This window comes from Hyaena hyaena, unplaced genomic scaffold (genome assembly GCF_003009895.1).
Source record: "Hyaena hyaena isolate Hyena2069 unplaced genomic scaffold, ASM300989v1 scaffold_62, whole genome shotgun sequence".
In the NCBI taxonomy this organism is placed as follows: Eukaryota; Metazoa; Chordata; class Mammalia; order Carnivora; family Hyaenidae; genus Hyaena; species Hyaena hyaena.
In genome coordinates, this window is record NW_024080694.1 from 3,561,979 (window position 1) to 3,581,146 (window position 19,168).

At 42.6% G+C, this 19,168-nt stretch overlaps 1 protein-coding gene across 3 annotated transcripts in view; it reads right to left on the minus strand.

Annotated features, from left to right (window-relative positions):
- TBC1D31 (TBC1 domain family member 31) overlaps positions 1-6,448 on the minus strand; it is a 77,432-nt gene extending 70,984 nt beyond the window's left edge. For 2 of the 3 annotated variants that reach the window (XM_039232005.1, XM_039232003.1), the window contains exon 1: positions 6,197-6,448. In XM_039232005.1, coding sequence (XP_039087936.1) covers positions 6,197-6,273 — 77 coding nt within the window. In that variant the 5' untranslated portion in view covers positions 6,274-6,448. Of the gene's footprint in view, positions 1-5,482; positions 5,567-6,196 lie in introns of those variants that run through there. The other variant, XM_039232004.1, reaches the window with a different exon arrangement.
- Positions 6,449-19,168: the final 12,720 nt, after the last annotated feature.

Below are 19,168 nucleotides of genomic sequence, written 5' to 3' on the forward strand. Positions count from 1 at the left end.
AGTTTCCTGCCTACCCATTCCTCCCTCTCTTCCATCTCCTCTCCTAGAAGCAATCCTACGGTGATTTCTAAAAGCAGTTCAGAAAGTTATTCGTTATCAAAGTGGCTGCTGTTCATATATTCATCGAGTACTTGGAAACTCACTATGTGCCAGACACTGAACAAGCTGGGACCTAAAAGCAGTTGATAAACACGAGCCCTGCCCACATGGAGCGTTAGGTTTAGAAGTAAAAAATTTTAGGGGCGTCTGGGTGGCTCAGTCGGCTCAGTGCCCAATTGCGGCTCAGGTCATGATCTCACGGTTTGTGGGTTCCAGCCTCGCACTGGACTCTATGCTGACAGCTCAGAGCCTGCAGCCTGTTTCAGATTCTGTGTCTCACTCTCCCTCTCCCTTTCCCCAGCTCATGCTCTGTCTCTCTGCCTCTCAAAAATGAATAAATGTTAAAAATTTTTTTCTTTAAATTTTTAAATAAGCACACTTATGAACAGATTCATAAATTGTGATTAACTGACAGATAACAAGATACGAGAATGTATTTTTGATTGAACAGTCAAACCGTTACATTAAGCAATAAACACATGTAATGCAAAGATGTAACTAGTGAAAAAGTAGTTTCATATAAATTACAAGCTGCCACATGTAAGAACAATTTCAATTCAATATCCTAATTTTAAGATATCTTAAGAGATTGTTTAATATAAAGTGCTCCAAAGTGAATTAAGCATACACGAGTTGTATTTTCAGCTCCATTTATCTAAAGTTACCATTTTTTGAGATCATGTGCCATATATCTGCTGAAAAGAAACTTGTTATAAAACTTGCAGCGCAGAAGAACTAACTTCTTAAAATAACAGAAGTGTGCCTATTCAGGCCACGAAGATCAGAATAACTCCCTTCTGTATTGGAAGAGTTTTATGATCATGAAAATTTTTATCTTAATTGACTTTGTGTGAACGTAAATATTAGAAACATTTGTCTTCCTCATTATCGCTTCATTAAAAAATACTAAATTGAAGAGGGCACTTGTTGGGATGAGCACCGAGTGTTATGTATATGTAAGTGATGAGTCACTAAATTCTACTCCTGAAATCATTATTAAACTATATGTTAACTTAGATTAAAAAAAAAAAACTAAATTGAATTAAGTATAATACTAAGTCGAATTAGTGTAAACATAATTTTTTTTCATTGGGTGAAACAGCAAAATTCTTATGGTCTTATTTTCATCTAGTCTCTGACAATGATTCTTTGCTTGCCCAAACTTTAGTCTGCCCCCCCTGGAACCTTCTCAGGGGCACTCCTCCATCTGTGTACTTCCTTGTAAAATCTAATTTTAGCAAGAACCCTGCTCAGTTTAATTAGAACCCCTGACCCTTCGGGGCTCCTGGTGGTTCAGACCGTTGGGTGTCTGACTGGATTTCAGCTCAGGTCACAATCTTGTGGTTTGTGGGTTCGAGCCCTTCACTGGGCTCTGTGCTGACACTGCGGAGCCTGCTTGGGATTCCTTCTCTCTCTCTCTCTGCCCCTCCCCTGCTTACGCTCTCTCTCAAAATAAAATAAAATAACCCCTGACCTCAAAACCTGATCATCCCTGATCAATCTGGTCACCCTGGCCTATCTTCATCAAGAATCTCCTTAGAGGCTGGGTTACCCAGAGCCCCATTATCCTAGATGTTTCACCTTAGTAATTTTCCATCCACTGACTTCTACCCTGCCCCTTGGCTGCACATTCTCACTTGTGCAGGCTGTATTCAGCGCTGGGCCCATTTCCATACTGAGGTATCCTCTCCTCTATTGCAATGGTTCCTGAATAAAATCTGTTTTTACCACTTTAACTACTGTTCAGATTAGGTTTTCCTTTGACATCTCTCCCAAAGGGGAGAGAGGGAGAATAAATGTATTGAAATGAGTAATAACATCAAAATATTCCCTGGCAATTAAAGTCAGAGCCAATGAATTTTCTCTCCACTCTTTTTTCTGTCACATTTATTATGGGTTGGGACCACAAAATTACACGCTTGTTCTTAAAAATAAGGAAATTAAGAAAAAAATAAATAAATCTGATTATAACCCTACCATCTAGATATAATCACAATTAACAGGAACATTCTGCCCTTTTGATTTTTCATATGACTCACTCAGACAAGTATTTATTTTAGAACTGCCTTTCCATTGCTCATAAGTTGCCTGACAGTTTCTCAGTCCTTAAACACAATTGAAAAATCAAATATTTACCAAACACCAAGATGCTTGGGACCCTATTTTAAAGTCTTCATAACGCCCGAACACAACTCTGTCTGGTAGGCATTAGCTTCACTTAAAGTGTTAGTGATGAACTTGCCCAAGGCTCCAGAGCTAGTAAATGGACATTTACTTCAACTAAAGTCCATCTCACTCCACACGATAACAATGAGCTTTAATGAACAAAAAGAAAGCTACATTTTCGTGGAAGCAACAAATAACATTTCCATAAAACTAGTTTCTTTTCTTTTTTGAATATTGCGTGTATATCCAGATATTTAACAGAAAGAAACAGAATTACTATGGACTGGCAATAATTCCCAGAACATTTAGAGAATATAAGAAGTAGGGGGAGTCTTTATGTAAACTCCAAGTTTGGAAATGAAAATTCCTACTGAATAATCCCTAATGTAAACAAAAATTGCTTTCAATGGAGTTGATGGGAAGGCAGCATCGCTAGGAGGCTTCCAGCAATCGGAAACCAAACGAGGGGCCAGTGCAACGGCCAGCCCCGCGCTTCCAGCAAACATGGTTGGCACTTAAAGTCTGTTAATCTGTTGAAGGGCAATCAAAGCGTCGACAGCAAAGTTACTACAACAAGAAACGTGAATCCAAGTGATACAGCAAAGGCTATGAAATCCCGGGACCTTGGATGTCCACTCTCACCACTGTTGTTTAACATAGTGCTGGAAGTCCTAGCATCAGCCATCAGACAACAAAAGGAAATCAAAGGCATCAGAATTGGCAAAGAGGAAGTCAAACTTTCACTCTTCGCAGATGACATGATACTCTACATAGAAAACCCGACAGACTCCACCAGAAGCCTACTAGAACTGATCCAAGAATTCAGCCAAGTTGCAGGGTACAAAATCAACGTACAGAAATCGGTTGCATTTTTATACACCAATGATGAAGCAACAGAAAGAGAAATCAAGAAACTGATCCCATTCACCATTGCACAAAAAACCATAAAATACCTCGGAATAAACCTAACCAAGGATACAAGAGATCTGTATGATGAAAACTATAGAAAACTTATGATGGAAATTGAAGAAGACACAAAGAAATGGAAAAACATTCCATGCTCATGGATAGGAAGAATAAATAGTTAAGATGTCATTACTACCTAAAGCACTCTACACATTCAATGCAATTCCAATCAAAATTGCACCAGCATACTTCTCAAAACTAGAACAAACTATCCAAAAATTTGTATGGAACCACAAAAGACCCCGAATAGCCAAAGTAATACTGAAAAATAAAACCAAAACGGGAGGGATCACCATCCCAGACTTTAGCCTCTACTACAAAGCTGTCATCATCAAGACAGTATGGTATTGGCACAAAAACAGACACATAGACCAATGGAACAGAATTGAGAACTCAGAAGTGGACCCAAAAGTATACAGCCAACTGATCTTTGACAAAGCAGGAAAGAATATCCAATGGAAAAAAGACAGCCTTTTTAACAGATGGTGTTGGGAGAATTGGACAGCAACATGCAGAAGAATGAAACTAGATCATTTTCTCACACCATGCACAAAAATCAACTCAAAATGGATAAAGGACCTGAACGTGAGACAGGAAACTATCAACACCCTAGAGGAGAAAGCAGGAAACAACCTCCTTGACCTCCACTGCAGCAACTTCTTACTTGACACATCCCCAAAACCAAGGGAATCAAGAGCAAAAATAAACTGTTGGGACCTCATCAAGATTAAAAGCTTCTGCACAGCCAAGGAAACAACCCAGAAAATTAATAGGCAACCAACGGAATGGGAAAAGATAGTTGCAAATGACATATCAGATAAAGGGTTAATATCCAGAATCTATAAGGAACTCACCAAACTCCACACCCGAAAAACAAACAACCCAGTGAAGAAATGGGCAGAAGATATGAACAGACACTTCTCCAAAGAGGACATCCAGATGGCCAACAGACACATGAAACGATGCTCAGCATCCCTCCTCATCAGGGAAATACAAATCAAAACCACACTGAGATACCACCTCACGCCAGTCAGAGTGGCTAAAATGAGCCAATCAGAGAACTCTAGATGCTGGCGAGGATGTGGAGAAACGGGCACCCTCCTACACTGTTGGTGGGAATGTAAACTGGTACAGCCCCTCTGGAAAACAGTGTGGAGGTTCCTCAGGAAACTAACAATAGAACTCCCCTATGACCCAGCAATAGCACTGCTAGGAATTTACCCAAGGGATACAGAAATGCTGAGGCATAGGAGCACGTGTACCCCAATGTTCATAGCAGCACTCTCCACAATAGCCAAAACATGGAAAGAGCCTAAGTGTCCATCAACAGATGAATGGATCAAGAAGACGTGGTTTATCTATACCATGGAATACTACATGGCAATGAGAAAAAATGAAATCTGGCCATGTGTAGCAACATGGATGGACCTTGAGGGTGTTATGCTGAGCGAACTAAGTCAGGCAGAGAAGGACAAATATCATATGTGTGCACGTATAGGAGGACTAGGAGGAACTTAACAGAGGACCATGGGGGAGAAGAAGGGGGGAAATGGTGGGGGAGAGAGAGGCAAACCATGAGAGACTCTTGAATGCTGACAAAAACTGAGGACTGATGGATGTGGGGGGGAGGGGGGGATGGGCATGGAGGAGGACACGTGGGGATGAGCACTGTTATGTGGAAACTAATTTGACAATAAAGTATTTGTAAAAAAAAAAAAAAAAGAAATCCCGGGACCTTAAAAGCAGTACGATCAATCTGTGTGTGAACATTGAAACCAAGATGGCCCCGCTTGTAACAAAAGTTTCCATTAAAGTCACACCGGTGTGGCTGAGCTAGGCAGGTGTGGTTAGGACTCAAACGGTCCAAGTATTTGGAACCAATGTGCAAAGAAAGGCTGGGGAGGGAAAAACAGGCAGCGCACAGAGGATTTTTAGGGCAGTGCAATTACTTTCTGTGATTCTCTAAGGGTAGAAGCCATGTCACATTGTACATCTGACCAAACCCGCAGAACATACAACACCCAGGAGTGAATCCTAGCATAAACCGTGGCCTTTGGGTGATAATGACGTGTCCGTCTAGGGTCATCAACCGCAACACCTCTCTGATGGGGAATATGGATGATAAAGGGGAGACGATGCATGTCTGAGTGCAGGGGGTATATAGGAAATCTCTGTCCCTTCCTCTCAATTTAGCTGTGAACCTAAAATTGTCTTAAAAAAATGAAAGTCTATTAAAAAAAAACAAACGTACAAACACCCAGCAGCAGCAGCAGGGCTGGCCATACTAGAAGGTCGCCTTGCACTGGTAGTATGTAATCCCCTGTCGTCCCTGCCAGACACACTAACGTGTAAACTCCAGGACACCGGATGTTTGTTTTGTTCCCCTGCCGGCCCCCAGAGCTTCGAAGTCTGGCGCAGAATAGGTGCTTAACAAACAGCTGACGAATGCATGCCTGTCTGAATACATACAATGATATAAGATGGGTAAGTTGCGGCACTTGAAAGGGGTCAAAGCGCACTGTTCCCCTTCCCCTCCATCATTCTTCCTGAGTTCTTTTCCAGCTGTAATAGTTAACAATATTTAATGAGCATCTACTGCGCGCAGGGAATGCTACAGGGCTCCTGCGGTAATTAAGGCAGGCAGGGTCCTGGCACAAAGTCTGGGGCACATCACCAACCAGGCGCGCCCTGATCCACGCTAAGCCTGTCCAGACCCCCGCCCCCAGGACCTGGGTCTCTGACGACTTCGGGTCCGGGGCACAGCGAGAGTCAGGCTACCAGCCTTTCAGCAGGTCCCCCAGGCCAGGGATCTGGGGCAGGGTCAGACAGAGGCAGAACCCGCCTCTCCACCCGGCGCCCTCCACCCCTTCCCGGGACCCTCCCCAACAGCGCCTCCAACGCCTCCCCGAGGACGCGGACCCGCCCCTCGCGGCCTCCAGGCCCCTGGGCAGCCCGTCGCCTTTACCCGTCGCGAGCGGCCGGGGAGGGCTTGCGGTGCCACAACTTGCCGCTCTCCTTGTTGCCCAGGTCCGTGCTCTGCATGGCGAAGCCCCCCGCGGCCGCCGCCGCCAGCCCGGTGCACAACCGACCCGGCGCCTTCCCGGCAGGCCCCGCGCTCCCGGCCCGGGAAATTTGAGCTCCGGCCCGGGCGCCCGGGATCCCCCGCCACCCGACCAACCGCGTGCGGGACGCCGCCCTTTCTAGTCACAGCCAATATGGAGGCGCGTTTCCTCCCGACTCCGCCCAGGCGACCCCTGCCGCTCTGGACGATGGAACCGGCCAACGACCTTCTCTTAGATTCCGCCCCTTTTAGAGGTTCACCCTATCAGTCGCGGGACCCAACGCCTTCTGGGAATTGTAGTTTTCTGTGAGTGGAACAGCGGCATCAGCAATTGGCTTGGGAATTCTGCACTCGAGGGCGTCCTGGGGCTTTAGGCTCCCGGTGCAAGCAATAAAAATGATTTTCTCCTGTGCTTCTCTGCATTCCTTTCAACATTGCGTTTAGGGATTAAGGGGTTGTAGAGACAACTAAAGAGAAGGACCCATATGCATTGAGAATTGAAGTGTTCCTTTTATAGAGTGTTCCTTTATTTTTTAAAAAAATTTTAATGTTTATTTATTTTATTTTTTTAATATTTTTATTTATTTCTAGGAGAGACAGAGAGACAGCGTGAGCAGGGGAGGGTCAGAGAGAGAGGGAGTCACAGACTGAAACAGGCTCCAGGCTCTGAGCTGGCAGTCAGCACAGAGCCCGATGCGGGGCTTGAACCCACGAACCGTGAGATCATGACCTAAGCGACTAAGCCACCCAGGCGCCCCTGATGTTTATTTATTTTTGAGAGAGAGAGAGACAGAGCATGAGCAGGGAGAGAGGGAGACACAAAATCCGATGCAGGCTCCAGACTCTGAGCTGTCAGCACGGAACCAGACACAGGGTTCGAACCCGTGAACCAGGAGATCATGACCTGAACTGACGTCGGTCGCTTAACCGACTGAGCCACCCAGGCGCCCCAAGAGTGTTCCTTTTAGAAGAACCTCTTTTGGTTCTTCTTGTCCTTTTCACCACCGCCATGATTAGTTTTTCAATTCTGTAATCTAACAAGAGGCACCAGTATTATGGAGTCCTGACCACCAGTCACCGACCAGAAAAGCAATGTCATCAACAATCAGTTGCATTGACACCAGAGTTCTTTTTTGTAAAATCTCACTTAACAATTCTATCGTGCCTGCGAGGTGTCAAGCATTCTTCTAAGTGGTCATTTAATCCTCATAGCAAAACTACAATATTGGTAGTACTATTATTCCCATTTTTTTTTTGTGCTCTGTGAGATAATATATTGGTTTTCTGAGGCTGCAGTAATAAATTACCACAAATTTGGTTTTAAAAAAAAGTTACTATTTCATGGTTCTGGAGGACAGAGTCAGAAATCAAGGTGTTGGCAGAGTCGCTCAATCCAGCGGATCTAGAGAAGATTCCGTCCCCTGCCTTTTCCAGCTTCTGGTAGCTGCTGACTTCCTTGGCTTGGGACCACATCATTCCACTTCGTCCTTCCGTTCTCTACGTCCATTTTCACATTGCCTTATCTTTTCCACCTCGGTCTCATATCTCTCTTGCTTTTCTCTTATAAGAACACCTGTCATTGGATTTAAGGCCCATCCAGATAATCCAGGATGATTTCTTCATTCCAAGATCCTTAATTATCCCTTCAAAGACTGTTTTCCCAAATAAGGTAACATTCACATGTTCTGGGGATTAGGTCATGGATATAGAGTTTGGGGGCCAGCTGTTAAATCTAGTACAGGTAGGTACTTCTTTTATCTCTGTTTTGCAGACAAGGAAACTGAGTTCTTAGGAGAGCCAGAATTAGATTGTTAGTCTTTTCATTCTCGGTCCCCATATTTTTCTACAACAGAAGAATGAATTTTTACAAATTATATGACCATCATATTTGAAAAGCTCGAACTTTACCAGAAAAGCAAATCTCTCACAAAAAATTTCCAATGTAGAATTTAAAACCTTTTGTGTTGTTACCAAGGGTGGCTCTGGGAGACCATACAGCTTAAAAAAATTTTTTTAATGTTTATTTATTTTTAAGAGAGAGCGAGAGAGAGAAAGAGAGAGAGAGCACGAGCTGGGGAGGGGCAAACAGAGACAGACACAGAATCCGAAGCAGGCTCCAGGCTCTGAGTTGTCAGCACAGAGCCTGACTTGGGGCTGTAACTCACAAATCGGGAGATCATGACCTGAGCCGAAGTGGGACACTTAACCAATTGAGCCACCCAGGCATCCTAAGACCATACAACTTTTAATAACCTTTTGCAGAAGAGAGTATTACATTCCTCATTTTTATTTATCGGATTTGAGAAGATAATACATTATGTGTAAGAATGTTTGCATTATTATTCAGGAAACTTAGGGTGTAAAGCTGATGGGTGCTTAACTTGAAACACAGGTTATTTCTCACATTTCTATCCCACGCAGGTAACCAAGCAACATTTTTATCCGTAGCAGAGACAAATGTGCTGAATGATTTCCTGAACTGTGAAGCCTGTAGTTCAGCTTATGGGGGCTGTCACAGCCCATGTGACCATCCTACTCAATTTCAGGTACGTGACAAAGAGGTTTTCCTATTACAGATCTTCTCGACTCCCACTTTGCATATGTCTTTGGATTTAGTTGAGCCAAGTCTGAAGGTCAGGCTGGCAACTGAAGAAACACGCACCCATGGCTGCCAACTTTGTACTTACTGTAAATTTCCCAATGTGTATAACCCAAGTTGTAGGCCATTTGCTAGTTCCTTCCTGAATCATCACTCAGTCAATAACTGATGCATCCTATACATCTATTTTTCAGCTTAATTGAGGGGTAATTGACATTTAATAAACTGCACATATTTAAGTTGTATAATTTTATGATTTGACATAAGTATACTCCTATGAAACCATCATCGTAATCAAGATAATGAACAGAGCCATCGGGCCCAAAAGTTTCCCCTTGCCCGTTTGTAATTCAGTCCTTTTTATCCCCACCCACCTTGCCTACACGCAACTACTAATCTGCTTTCTGTCTCTTAGTTAATATTTTCTAGAAATTGATATAAATAGGTCCTGAACTATGTACTCTTTTTTCTTTCTTTTGGCCTGTCTTTTTTCAATCAGCATAATTATTTTGCGAATCAGCTATGTTGTTGGGGATATCAACAGTTGATGTGTTTTTATCATGGAGTGGTATTCTAGGGTATTGATATAACACAGTTATTGTATCCAGTCACCTTTGGTGAACATTTGGATTGTTTCCAGTTTGGGGCTATTACAAAGACAGCTGTTATGAACATTCCCATACAAGTCTTTGTGTAAACATATGTTCTCAGTTCTGTTGGGTAAATTCTTAAAAGTAGAATGCCTGGACCATATGGCAGGTGTAGGCTTAACTTTTTAAGAAAGCGTGAAGTGTTTTCAGAATAGTTGTGCCATTTTACATCCCCATCAACAGTGTGGGACAGGTCCAGGTGTTCCACATCTATGACGAACCTTTGTGATTGCAGCCGTACTAGGAGTAGTGTGGTACTTCCTGGTGATTTTACTTGCCTTTTCTGGAATGATAAATGATATGACCAGCGTCTTTTCTTGTGATTATTTGCCTTCTGGATATATTTTTGTTGAAGTATATGTTCAAGTATTTTATCTATTGTTTAATTGGTCTGTTTGTTTTCTTATTGAGTTTTGAGAGTTCTTTACGTATTGTGGATACAATCCTTTTATCATACATACACTTTGCCTGTATTTTCTCCCAGTTTGTGGCTTGTTTTTTCATTTTCATAACAATGTCTTTCAATGAGTAGATAATGTTAATGTTGAAGATCAACCCCACAGTGTTTTGGTGTTTTTGGTGTCATATCTAAGAAATCTTTACCTAACCCAACGTCACAAAGATTTCCTCCTGTTTTCTTCTTTGTATGTATTTCAGGTACATTCTCAGAGGAATGGAAAGTTATGTATGTCCAAGGGAACTTTGGATTTTGCTTTGCAAAGTCTTTTCTTTTTGCCTTCTTGCGTATCCTGCTTCCACTGTTGAAGGATGACTTCTTTTTTGCTGTGATAATATGTAATCTAGAAACAGAAATGCCACTGTGTCTACCTTTTTTTTTTTAAGTTTATTTATTTATTTGGAGAGAGACAGAGAGAGCGTGAGCAGGGCAGGGGCAGAGAGAGAGAGAGAGGGAGAATTCCAAGGAGACTCTGAGTATGGTCAGCACAGAGCACTGATGTGGGGCTACCTGAGCTGAAATCAAGAGTTGGACGCTCAACTGACTGAGCCACCCAGGCACCCCACTTTATCTACTTTGCTAGAGGGAATTTAGTGGACGTTTGGAATGCTCAACATCTGCAAGCTTTTCTGTTTGGGAAAAATCCCAAGATATTTAGAAGGTGAGGGGCAGCTCTTCTCTTTCCCGGTTTCTTGGCAGCCAGTTCTCGAACACGCCCAACTCAAAGCTAGTCAAGGAGTGAGCAAGCAAATCAAACCAGGATGATAACCAAAATATAACTGAAAATGCAATTCAGGTATTTTTTGCAATTACTCAAAGAGCGCCAAGTAGAAAGCAATAGATAACCTTTAGCAAATTTCTTCAAGTGCCCTTTCTCACCTTGTTCAGTTAGGTTAGACTAAGTTATGCCACAGTAACTAGCCACTCCAAAACTCGGTGGCTTAAAAGAACTCATTGGTGTATTTAGCTGTTTAGCTCATATTAGTTTCTAGGGGAGCCAGGCTGATGGAGAAACCACCATGACAAAAGTTTTGGTTTGCTGTCGAAAAGAGAGTTCTAGAGTTCTAGAGGGTCTCATATAACTATAACTTTTACTCTCAACTCACTACCAGAACTGTGGTTCCATCCAAACATAAGGGGCCAGAAGTGCAATTCTACCAAATCAGTTACCTGTAGCTGCAATAATGCTGTGAAAAAGCAACCCACCAAACCTCTGTGGCTTGCCACAATAAGCATTTACTGCTCACTCACCTGGGATCAGCCAGGCTGTTACTGTAGCATAAGGTAGCCCATCCTGGCTAATAGAGTAATTTTGTTTCCCTTTTACAGAGGAGGAAACTCAGGTTTGGCGTGCTTATTTACTGGTCTAAGGCCATGCAGTTATTAAGCCAAGATTCAGATGTAGACCTATCTGGCTTCATTATCTTACTCTGCCTTTCCTGCGCCACATTGGTGTGGTTCTGAATTCTTCCAAAAGACCTATCCCATGGACCAGAAAATAGTGTATTGCTAGCCTGGGTTGAAAAACCCTGGGAACTATTATAACAAGATTCTGTTTTATCTCCTTGGAAAAAGGGTTTATTTGCACATTAAAAGGAGTGTTGGTAAACAAAGATGTTGACAGCGCTTAAAAAACAAATGAAGCACTGAGGAGGTGGGGCTGGGGATGGGTACGGTAAGACGGTAGACATGGATATCCATGTCTCTTCAGCACTGTCCCTACCCTGTCCCCCACCATCTCCAAGCTCCTCCAATGTACCATCACATAGGCTTCTGAGAAATGCTTCTAGACCACCCCTCACTGGTGAAATGATTGGCTCAAGGGTGGGGCCTGACTCAGCTGAGCCAATCAGAGTCCTTTTGGGGGATTTTTAAAGTTGAGACCAAAGACAGCAAGTTTCCTCCCTTTCTGGTAGACTGGGAGCTGCCAAAGACAGTACCTCCAACATCGTGGTGAGAGCTAATATGAGAGAGGGTAGCTAAAACTAAAAAAAAAAATTTAATTTAATTTAAAAAAAAAGGCAGAAAAAAAAAGAAATAGTAAAAGAACATTCTGGCAGCATTTATGTCCCTTGTTCTAATTGTCCTAGAAGCTTATCTGGACTCCTGTCCTTCCTTTACTCTGGATATTTGAGCAAGGACATTGCCTTCTATTTCTAAAGTAAAGGTAATTGGAAGAAAAATGAGTCAGAGAAGGCTTCAGGAGGTGATGATACTTGAGCTGAGTCTGGAAGGATAAATAGGGGTTATAAGACAGAGAAGTTAGGGAAGGAAACAGCATCTGCAGAAAGGCAGGGGCATCTGTGAAACAACATGGAACCTTCTAGAAATTAGAAATGCTGAGTGTAATGAAAGCACAGGATGTACAGGAGTTATTATGCATGTAGCATGCTTAGCACCTAGGAAGGCCTTCAATAATAATAACAATAACAAGTAATATTATTATTATTATTATTATTGTGGGGGTAAAAGGCAGAAGGCTGAGACACTGTAAAACTGAGAATATAAAGGTCCCATATGCCATTCTAAGGAGTTTGGATCTTATTCTAAAGGGTTCTAAATTTCTTTTTTATAGTTTATTTATTTTTGAGACAGAGAGAGACAGAGCATGAGTGGGGGAGGGGCAGACAGAGAGGGAGACACAGAATCTGAAACAGGCTCCAGGCTCTGAGCTGTCAGCACAGAGCCTGATGCAGGGCTCGAACCCATGAACCTGAGATCTGACCTGAGCTGAAGTTGGATGCTTAACCAACTGAGCCACCCAGGCGCCGCCCACCCCCCAAAAAAATTTAAAGGGTTCTAGGAAAACTGGTGGTTTCTAGACGAATCCCTCTGACTGCAGTAGAAAAATCATTAAAAAGAGTTCAAAGCTTGAGGGCACCTGGGTGGCTTAGTTTGTTAAGCATCTGACTTTGGCTCAGGTCATGATCTTGTAGTTCATGTATTCAAAACCCGCAGCGGGCTCTGTGCTGACAGCTCAGAGCCTGGAGCCCGCTTCAGATTCTGTGTCTTCCTCTCTCTCTGCCCCTGCTCTCTCTCTCTCTCTCCCTCAAAAATAAATAAACATTAAAAAAAAAAAAAAAGAGTTTGAAGCTTGAGGCAGAAAGAGGGCGGGAGCTGTTATTCCACTTGAGACAAAAGTGATGAAGGGTTGACCAAGGCAGCCACCATAAAAGGAATCCAAGCAGGTGACAGTTAAATGACAAGGGTATATTGACATACTGTGTGGGAAAGCTGACACTGCAAAGGAAAGAGTTGTGTTTCATGGGTAACACAGAAATGCGTGTCATGCTGCTAACAGATGCAAACCCGGGCAATGTTTTCCATTTCGTAGATGACTCAGCTGTTTGGTGTGGTAGGGAAGGGGGAAGGGGGTACGACAAAAGCCATAACAGGTGAACTATGACATGGTGCACCTGCCCCACCCTTTTAACATGACTCAGAACAGAAGAAGAAAATCAAAGAGACATGCTCCAAGTTGCTTAAATAAATATTCATGCCTAGGAGTCCTGATAAAACATACATGAAAGCAACCAAGGGCAGTGTCCCGTGTGTAATCAAAAGGATTTGACAACCATAGCTGGAAATGTACAGTATCAATTCAAACAGTGGGGGGTGGGGGGGAGGTGGTGATGTTGATTTTGACAGGCAGCAAGATCATTCCTGCATACAATGAGAAACTGCTGACATAGACTGTGGTTTTTTAAAAAGGCCTCCTGCAAGCCACAGGAAGGAGGAGACCATAACACGACAGAATGGGCAGTGGCTGCAAGTTTTCAGTCTTTACAGCCCTTCCCTGTGGCGAGGAGAGGAGGAGGGTGTGGAAATCTCGGCCCCCATCATGGCCACAGCTGTCCCAAGAAGGACAGCCTATAGCTACCTCTGTCTTAGCCACAACTGCACGATATCCCATCATACGGCGGTGGCTTGGCATGGTTTTATAATCTCTCTGTTGGTGGCAGTTGGGTTTAAAAAAATTACTTGCAAACTCGATGCTAGAGAAGTTAATACCTCAGTGTACTATTGCAAACTTTCTTCTGGAGAAATTAATACCTAAGCGTACTATTGTAGGAACTAGTGTAAGGCAGCTTGGGAAGGTTCTATTGGAAGCTTAAACCTTTAAAATTATGCTCTGTCGGTGGGGGCCTATTCCAAAGGCCTCCCTGGGCAGAGGACTGTGGAGTCAGGGAATGCTGGGAATATCTCCCACAGGACTGGTTAACTAGCTTCAGTTCACAGGCTCCTGGTAACATTTATGGGCTCAGAGGACAGGCTATCAATCAAGTGTGACCGGATGCCATAAACTGTGAGTAAAATGCCTATAATTGTTGTAAGGGAGGAAGGCAGACTGAGCAAAGCATTTATTGTCCATTAAAGTATTCAAGGGCAGCGTGGCCTCTTTCCTCCAGTGCCCACTTTGGGCAGTGTGTGGAAAGAGGCCACAGAGCCGAGTGAAGATGACCAGCAAGAAATCTGCACCTAATAGACCAAGTGTTTTGTTCTCTTCTGATTTTTATGTGGCCTTACTCAACAGTAAAAACCATCTTCCCCAACTATTTTTTTTTTAAGAAATTTTTTAGGAGCACCTGAGTGGCTCAGTTGGTTAAGCGTCTGACTTCAGCTCAGGTCATGATCTCGTGGTCATGTGAGTTCGAACCCCGCATTGGGTTCTGTGCTGGCAGCTGGGAGCCCGGAGCATGCTTCAGATTCTGTGTCTCTCTCTCTGGCCCTCCCTGACTCACACTCTGTGTGTATGTCTCTCTCTCAAAAATAAATAAACATTTAAAAAAATAAAAGAATTTTTTAAGAAGTTTTAAGTACAGAAAAACTAAGAGAAAGGTATAGGGATTTTCCCACATGCCTCCTGCCGCCACACATACACAGCCTACCCAATATCAACGTCCCCACCAGACTGATTCCTCCATTACAGCTGATGAAACCACATCATAACTTCCCAGAGCCCACGGTTTACATTATGGTTCACTCTTGGTGTTGCATATTCTGTGGCTGTGGACATTATAATACCATACAGAATACTTTCATTGCCCTAAAAACCGTGCTCTGCTCATCCCTCCCTCCCTTCTCCCCTTTACCCAAGTGGTTTGGGTTTCATTATACTGATGGCTTTGAAAAATATTGCAAGCAACTTTCTTTCTTTCTTTAAAAAAAATTTTTCCCCAAAGACTTTATTTTTGAGTAATCTCTGCACCCAATATGGAGCTCAAACTCAGAAACTCAAGATCAAGAATCACATGTTATACCCACTGAGCCAGCCAGATGTCCCTGTGCAAGCAACTTTCTACATGAGGAAGGAGAAAGAGAGAGGGTTAGCACAATGGGATTGCCTCCTTCACCTGTAGACCCTAGAAGTGTGTTACTCTGCCCATGCTGGCTTATTCCAAAGGCCTCCCTGAGTAGAGAGCTGTGGAGTCAGAGAATGCTGAGAATATCTCCCATAGGACAAATAAATTTGACTCTAATTGTACTGTGAACACGGAGTCCTAATTTCACATAGTCCACTCTGTTCGCTCCATAAATGCTTGAGTCCATTGGCTCTATAGTTCACTAGTACTCTAAACTTGGGCACAGTATTTAACTTCTCTGTGCCTTGATTTCTCCACCTGTAAAATTGGGATAATAATAGGAGCAACCCCAAAGAACTGTGAAGAGTTTAGAACAACATTGGCACACAGAAGTCCTCAGTGAATGCTATTTTTATTTATTATTATTATTTCTCATATTTTTCTTTATTCAACCATTCAGAGTGCCACAGACTTTGCTGATTTTTCCCCACAAACAAGAAATAGGCAACCTCATTATGCTTTTCTCACTGGCAGTACAGCACACAGCAATTGCTTGCAGGGCTCCATGGCCATCACTTAGCACTATAGATACACAAGAAACAATAATCCAATAAAAACTTGTACCCCCAGAAAGTCTCTGGTGCTGCCTTCATCTGTATTCTCATAGCATATTCTGCTAAGCTATGAAGGGAATTCATTATTTGCATGATAATCCTATTTATTCCCCCTTAACACATCTCACACACACACACACACACACACATACACACACACATACACACAAACACATGCATACATGCCCTAAACATTGTATTATTGCTATTATTTAAGCCCCTCTAAGGAGAGTACCAGTGATGTGCTGATAAATTTAACAACTGGCTCTGTGGACAAAAAAAACAAAAACAAAAACAAAAAAACCCACCCTGGTTTGTAGCACTTGGTAATTTCTGTGGTGTAAACACGCCTACTATTCAAGGCCAATTTCAAGCTATGAGTGTGATATCATTGGAAAGAGGTGAGCAAAAGTACACTATTACATAGTATGGTCACCATACAGATACAATGGACACAGAAAACTTCAAGAGCATTGATAATAGTAAAATTTGGTATAGTAATTAAGAAATGATCTGTTTTCTTAAAAAATGATATGTTTTGAGTATTTATTACCTTTAAAATATAATTTATTTCAATCTAAGTTTATATAATTTGATTTTTAATAATGGCTGTATTTAATAATTATCTCAAAAAAATCCTGAAAATTAAACAATTGGCTCTTATGAGATAGGATGAGCCCGCTCCAATACTGCACCGCTCCTTACTCATTTCAACAACTTAGACATTTGATGTTTGTTGTCTGTTGCTGGGTAAAAATTACCTCAAAATTTATTGGCTTTGAGCAAAAATGATTTCCTAAGTTTCACAATTCTGTGAGCTGACTGGACTCAGATGACCAGTTCCACTCGCTGTGGTATAGCCATGGTCACTCATGGTCACATGCAGCTGAAGCTCACCTGGGGCTGAAACATCCAAGATGGCTTCTCATCTACCCATGCCTCTGTCCACATGACCTCTCATCATTCAATAGTCTAGCCTGAGCTAGACTCAATGTAGAACGGAACTAGACACACGCATGACGTTGAGAGATGTGTTTTGTTAGAGGCTTCTAATGTCATGGTCGACCACAGATGACATCAGGAAATCCCAGAGGCACATTTGGTGGGAGTACACATAGGAATAAACCAGCCTCTAGGGGGTTGGGAGGGTAGTCTCACCGTGTGTGTGTGTGTGTGTGTGTGTGTGTGTGTGTGTGTGTGTGTGTGTGTTGGGGACATAGGGGAGTTGCAAAAGAAGGAGGGAGAGTGGACACACATCACATCTCAACCAAGGGTGACTGCCCCCAGAGGACACTTGGATATGTCTGCAGATGTTTTTGGTTGTCATAACTGAGAAGGTGGGTGCTACTGTCACGTGGTGCCAAGAATGCTGCTAATCATCCTCGCATGCACAGGGACGCCCCCACCAACAAATAACTGTTGGACCCAAAGTGTGTCAACAGTGCTGAGGCTGTGAAACCTGCATGTAACCTAATGCACGCACAAGTTTGGCTGCTTAGTACGTACTGTCCCTTGCCAACATATTTTTTCCTACTGCCTTTGACAGCACGTACCGAATCTAAAATGCTTTCAGAGCTCTCTAAATGCATGTTCAGCCTGCTTGGACTGGCTTCAAACAAATGTGACAGATGTAGCTTTTTTGGCTCCAATGCCTTGCCAGTCAAGCATATGCATGTTTGCACATTACATCTGCGGCATCAGCAATAACATCCTGTGATCAAAAGAGGTTGTACATCCAACTTTCACTATAACATTGAATGACTTTTCTGCCAAGTCTTCTAGCTCTCAGGTGCTCCTGCTATGTCTCTTTGCTTTGTCAGGTAAGCTATTCTGTTCTATTCCTCATTATACTAAGATTGCATTTGGCCTTTCTCTGCAAAGGAGATTCTCATTTGCTAGTTCAATAAATGTCAGTGGAGCTCCCGTGTGGGAAAGGGCTGTTCTGGGTGCTGGGGAGTGGGAGTGAACAAGACAAAATGGCCCTTGCCTGGAACTTGCATTCTAGTTGGGAAGACAGACAATGGCTAAGAAAATAAATAAATTATATCATGTCAGTTAATGAAAAGTGAAGAAAAATGTAAGCAGAGTAAAGGAATGAGCAGGATGGGAGGGTGGTGCCTGGATTAAGGTGTTCAGGGAAGGCAGTGCTGGCAAGTATTATGAGCAGAGACCTGGGTGTTATGCAGGAAGGAAGCACGAAGACAGGGTTTCAACAGTGTCTTAATTGTGCCGTGTAAGACATTCATATTGGTTTCCCAGAGATGCCGTAACAAAGTATTGCAAACTAGGTGGCTTAAAATAGTGAAATTCATTCTCTCATGGTTCCAGGGGCCAGAAGTCTGAAATCAGTCTGGAGGCTCTGAGGGAGAGTCTGTTCCAATGCTTCTCTCCTAGCTCCTGGTACCTGTCAGCAATCCTTGGCTTATAGATGCGTCACCCCAATCTATGCCCTTGTCTTCACATGGGCTTCTCCCCCTGTGTCCATGTCTGCATTTTCTCCTTTTATATCAAGTCATCGTTAATCCAATGGACTAGCTCATCCTAATCAAGTATGACCTCATTTAAGCTTGATTACATCTGCAAATACTATTTTCAAATAATGTCACATTCACTGGGACCAGGTGTTAGGATTTTAATATCTCTATTTGGGGAACACAATTCAACTCATAACATGATTGTTTTGGATTATCACAATAACTAAGGGCACAACAGGAATTTAGGAAAGAGGATCAGGGATGTTAGGCAGACATCCTACAATGTATAAAATGCTCCTTCATCCTTCTGAACATTTCCAATACATTCCTTTAAGTGAAAACCTTGTTTGTAATAGCTGAACTAGAACCTAATTCTGCTTTACATATAAACATGAAGAATATCTACAGGGATTTAATATACTCTGGCTTTTCCTGGAATGTAGCTGCTGTACTAATTGAGACAAGATTATACTTGGGTTTTTTTGTTTGTTTGTTTGATTTTGTTTTTTAATTTAAATATATTTGACATATAACATTGTGGAAATTTAAGGTGTATATGCTTACTGTTTCTTTTCTTCTCCTCTCTTCTCTTCTCTTCTCTTTTTTAACAATTATGCTGGCATCCTGGTAGAGTTAACAACAGAGTTGGCATGAACCAGGCCCAGAATGCCAACCAGTCATTGTGGCTGCTGTTCTCCTGGCCGCATAACACTTGCCTAGGTGCACAGCAACCTAGGCAGCTACCTACAGCTGGGGTACTGTTTCTTTCCTTTAAAAAA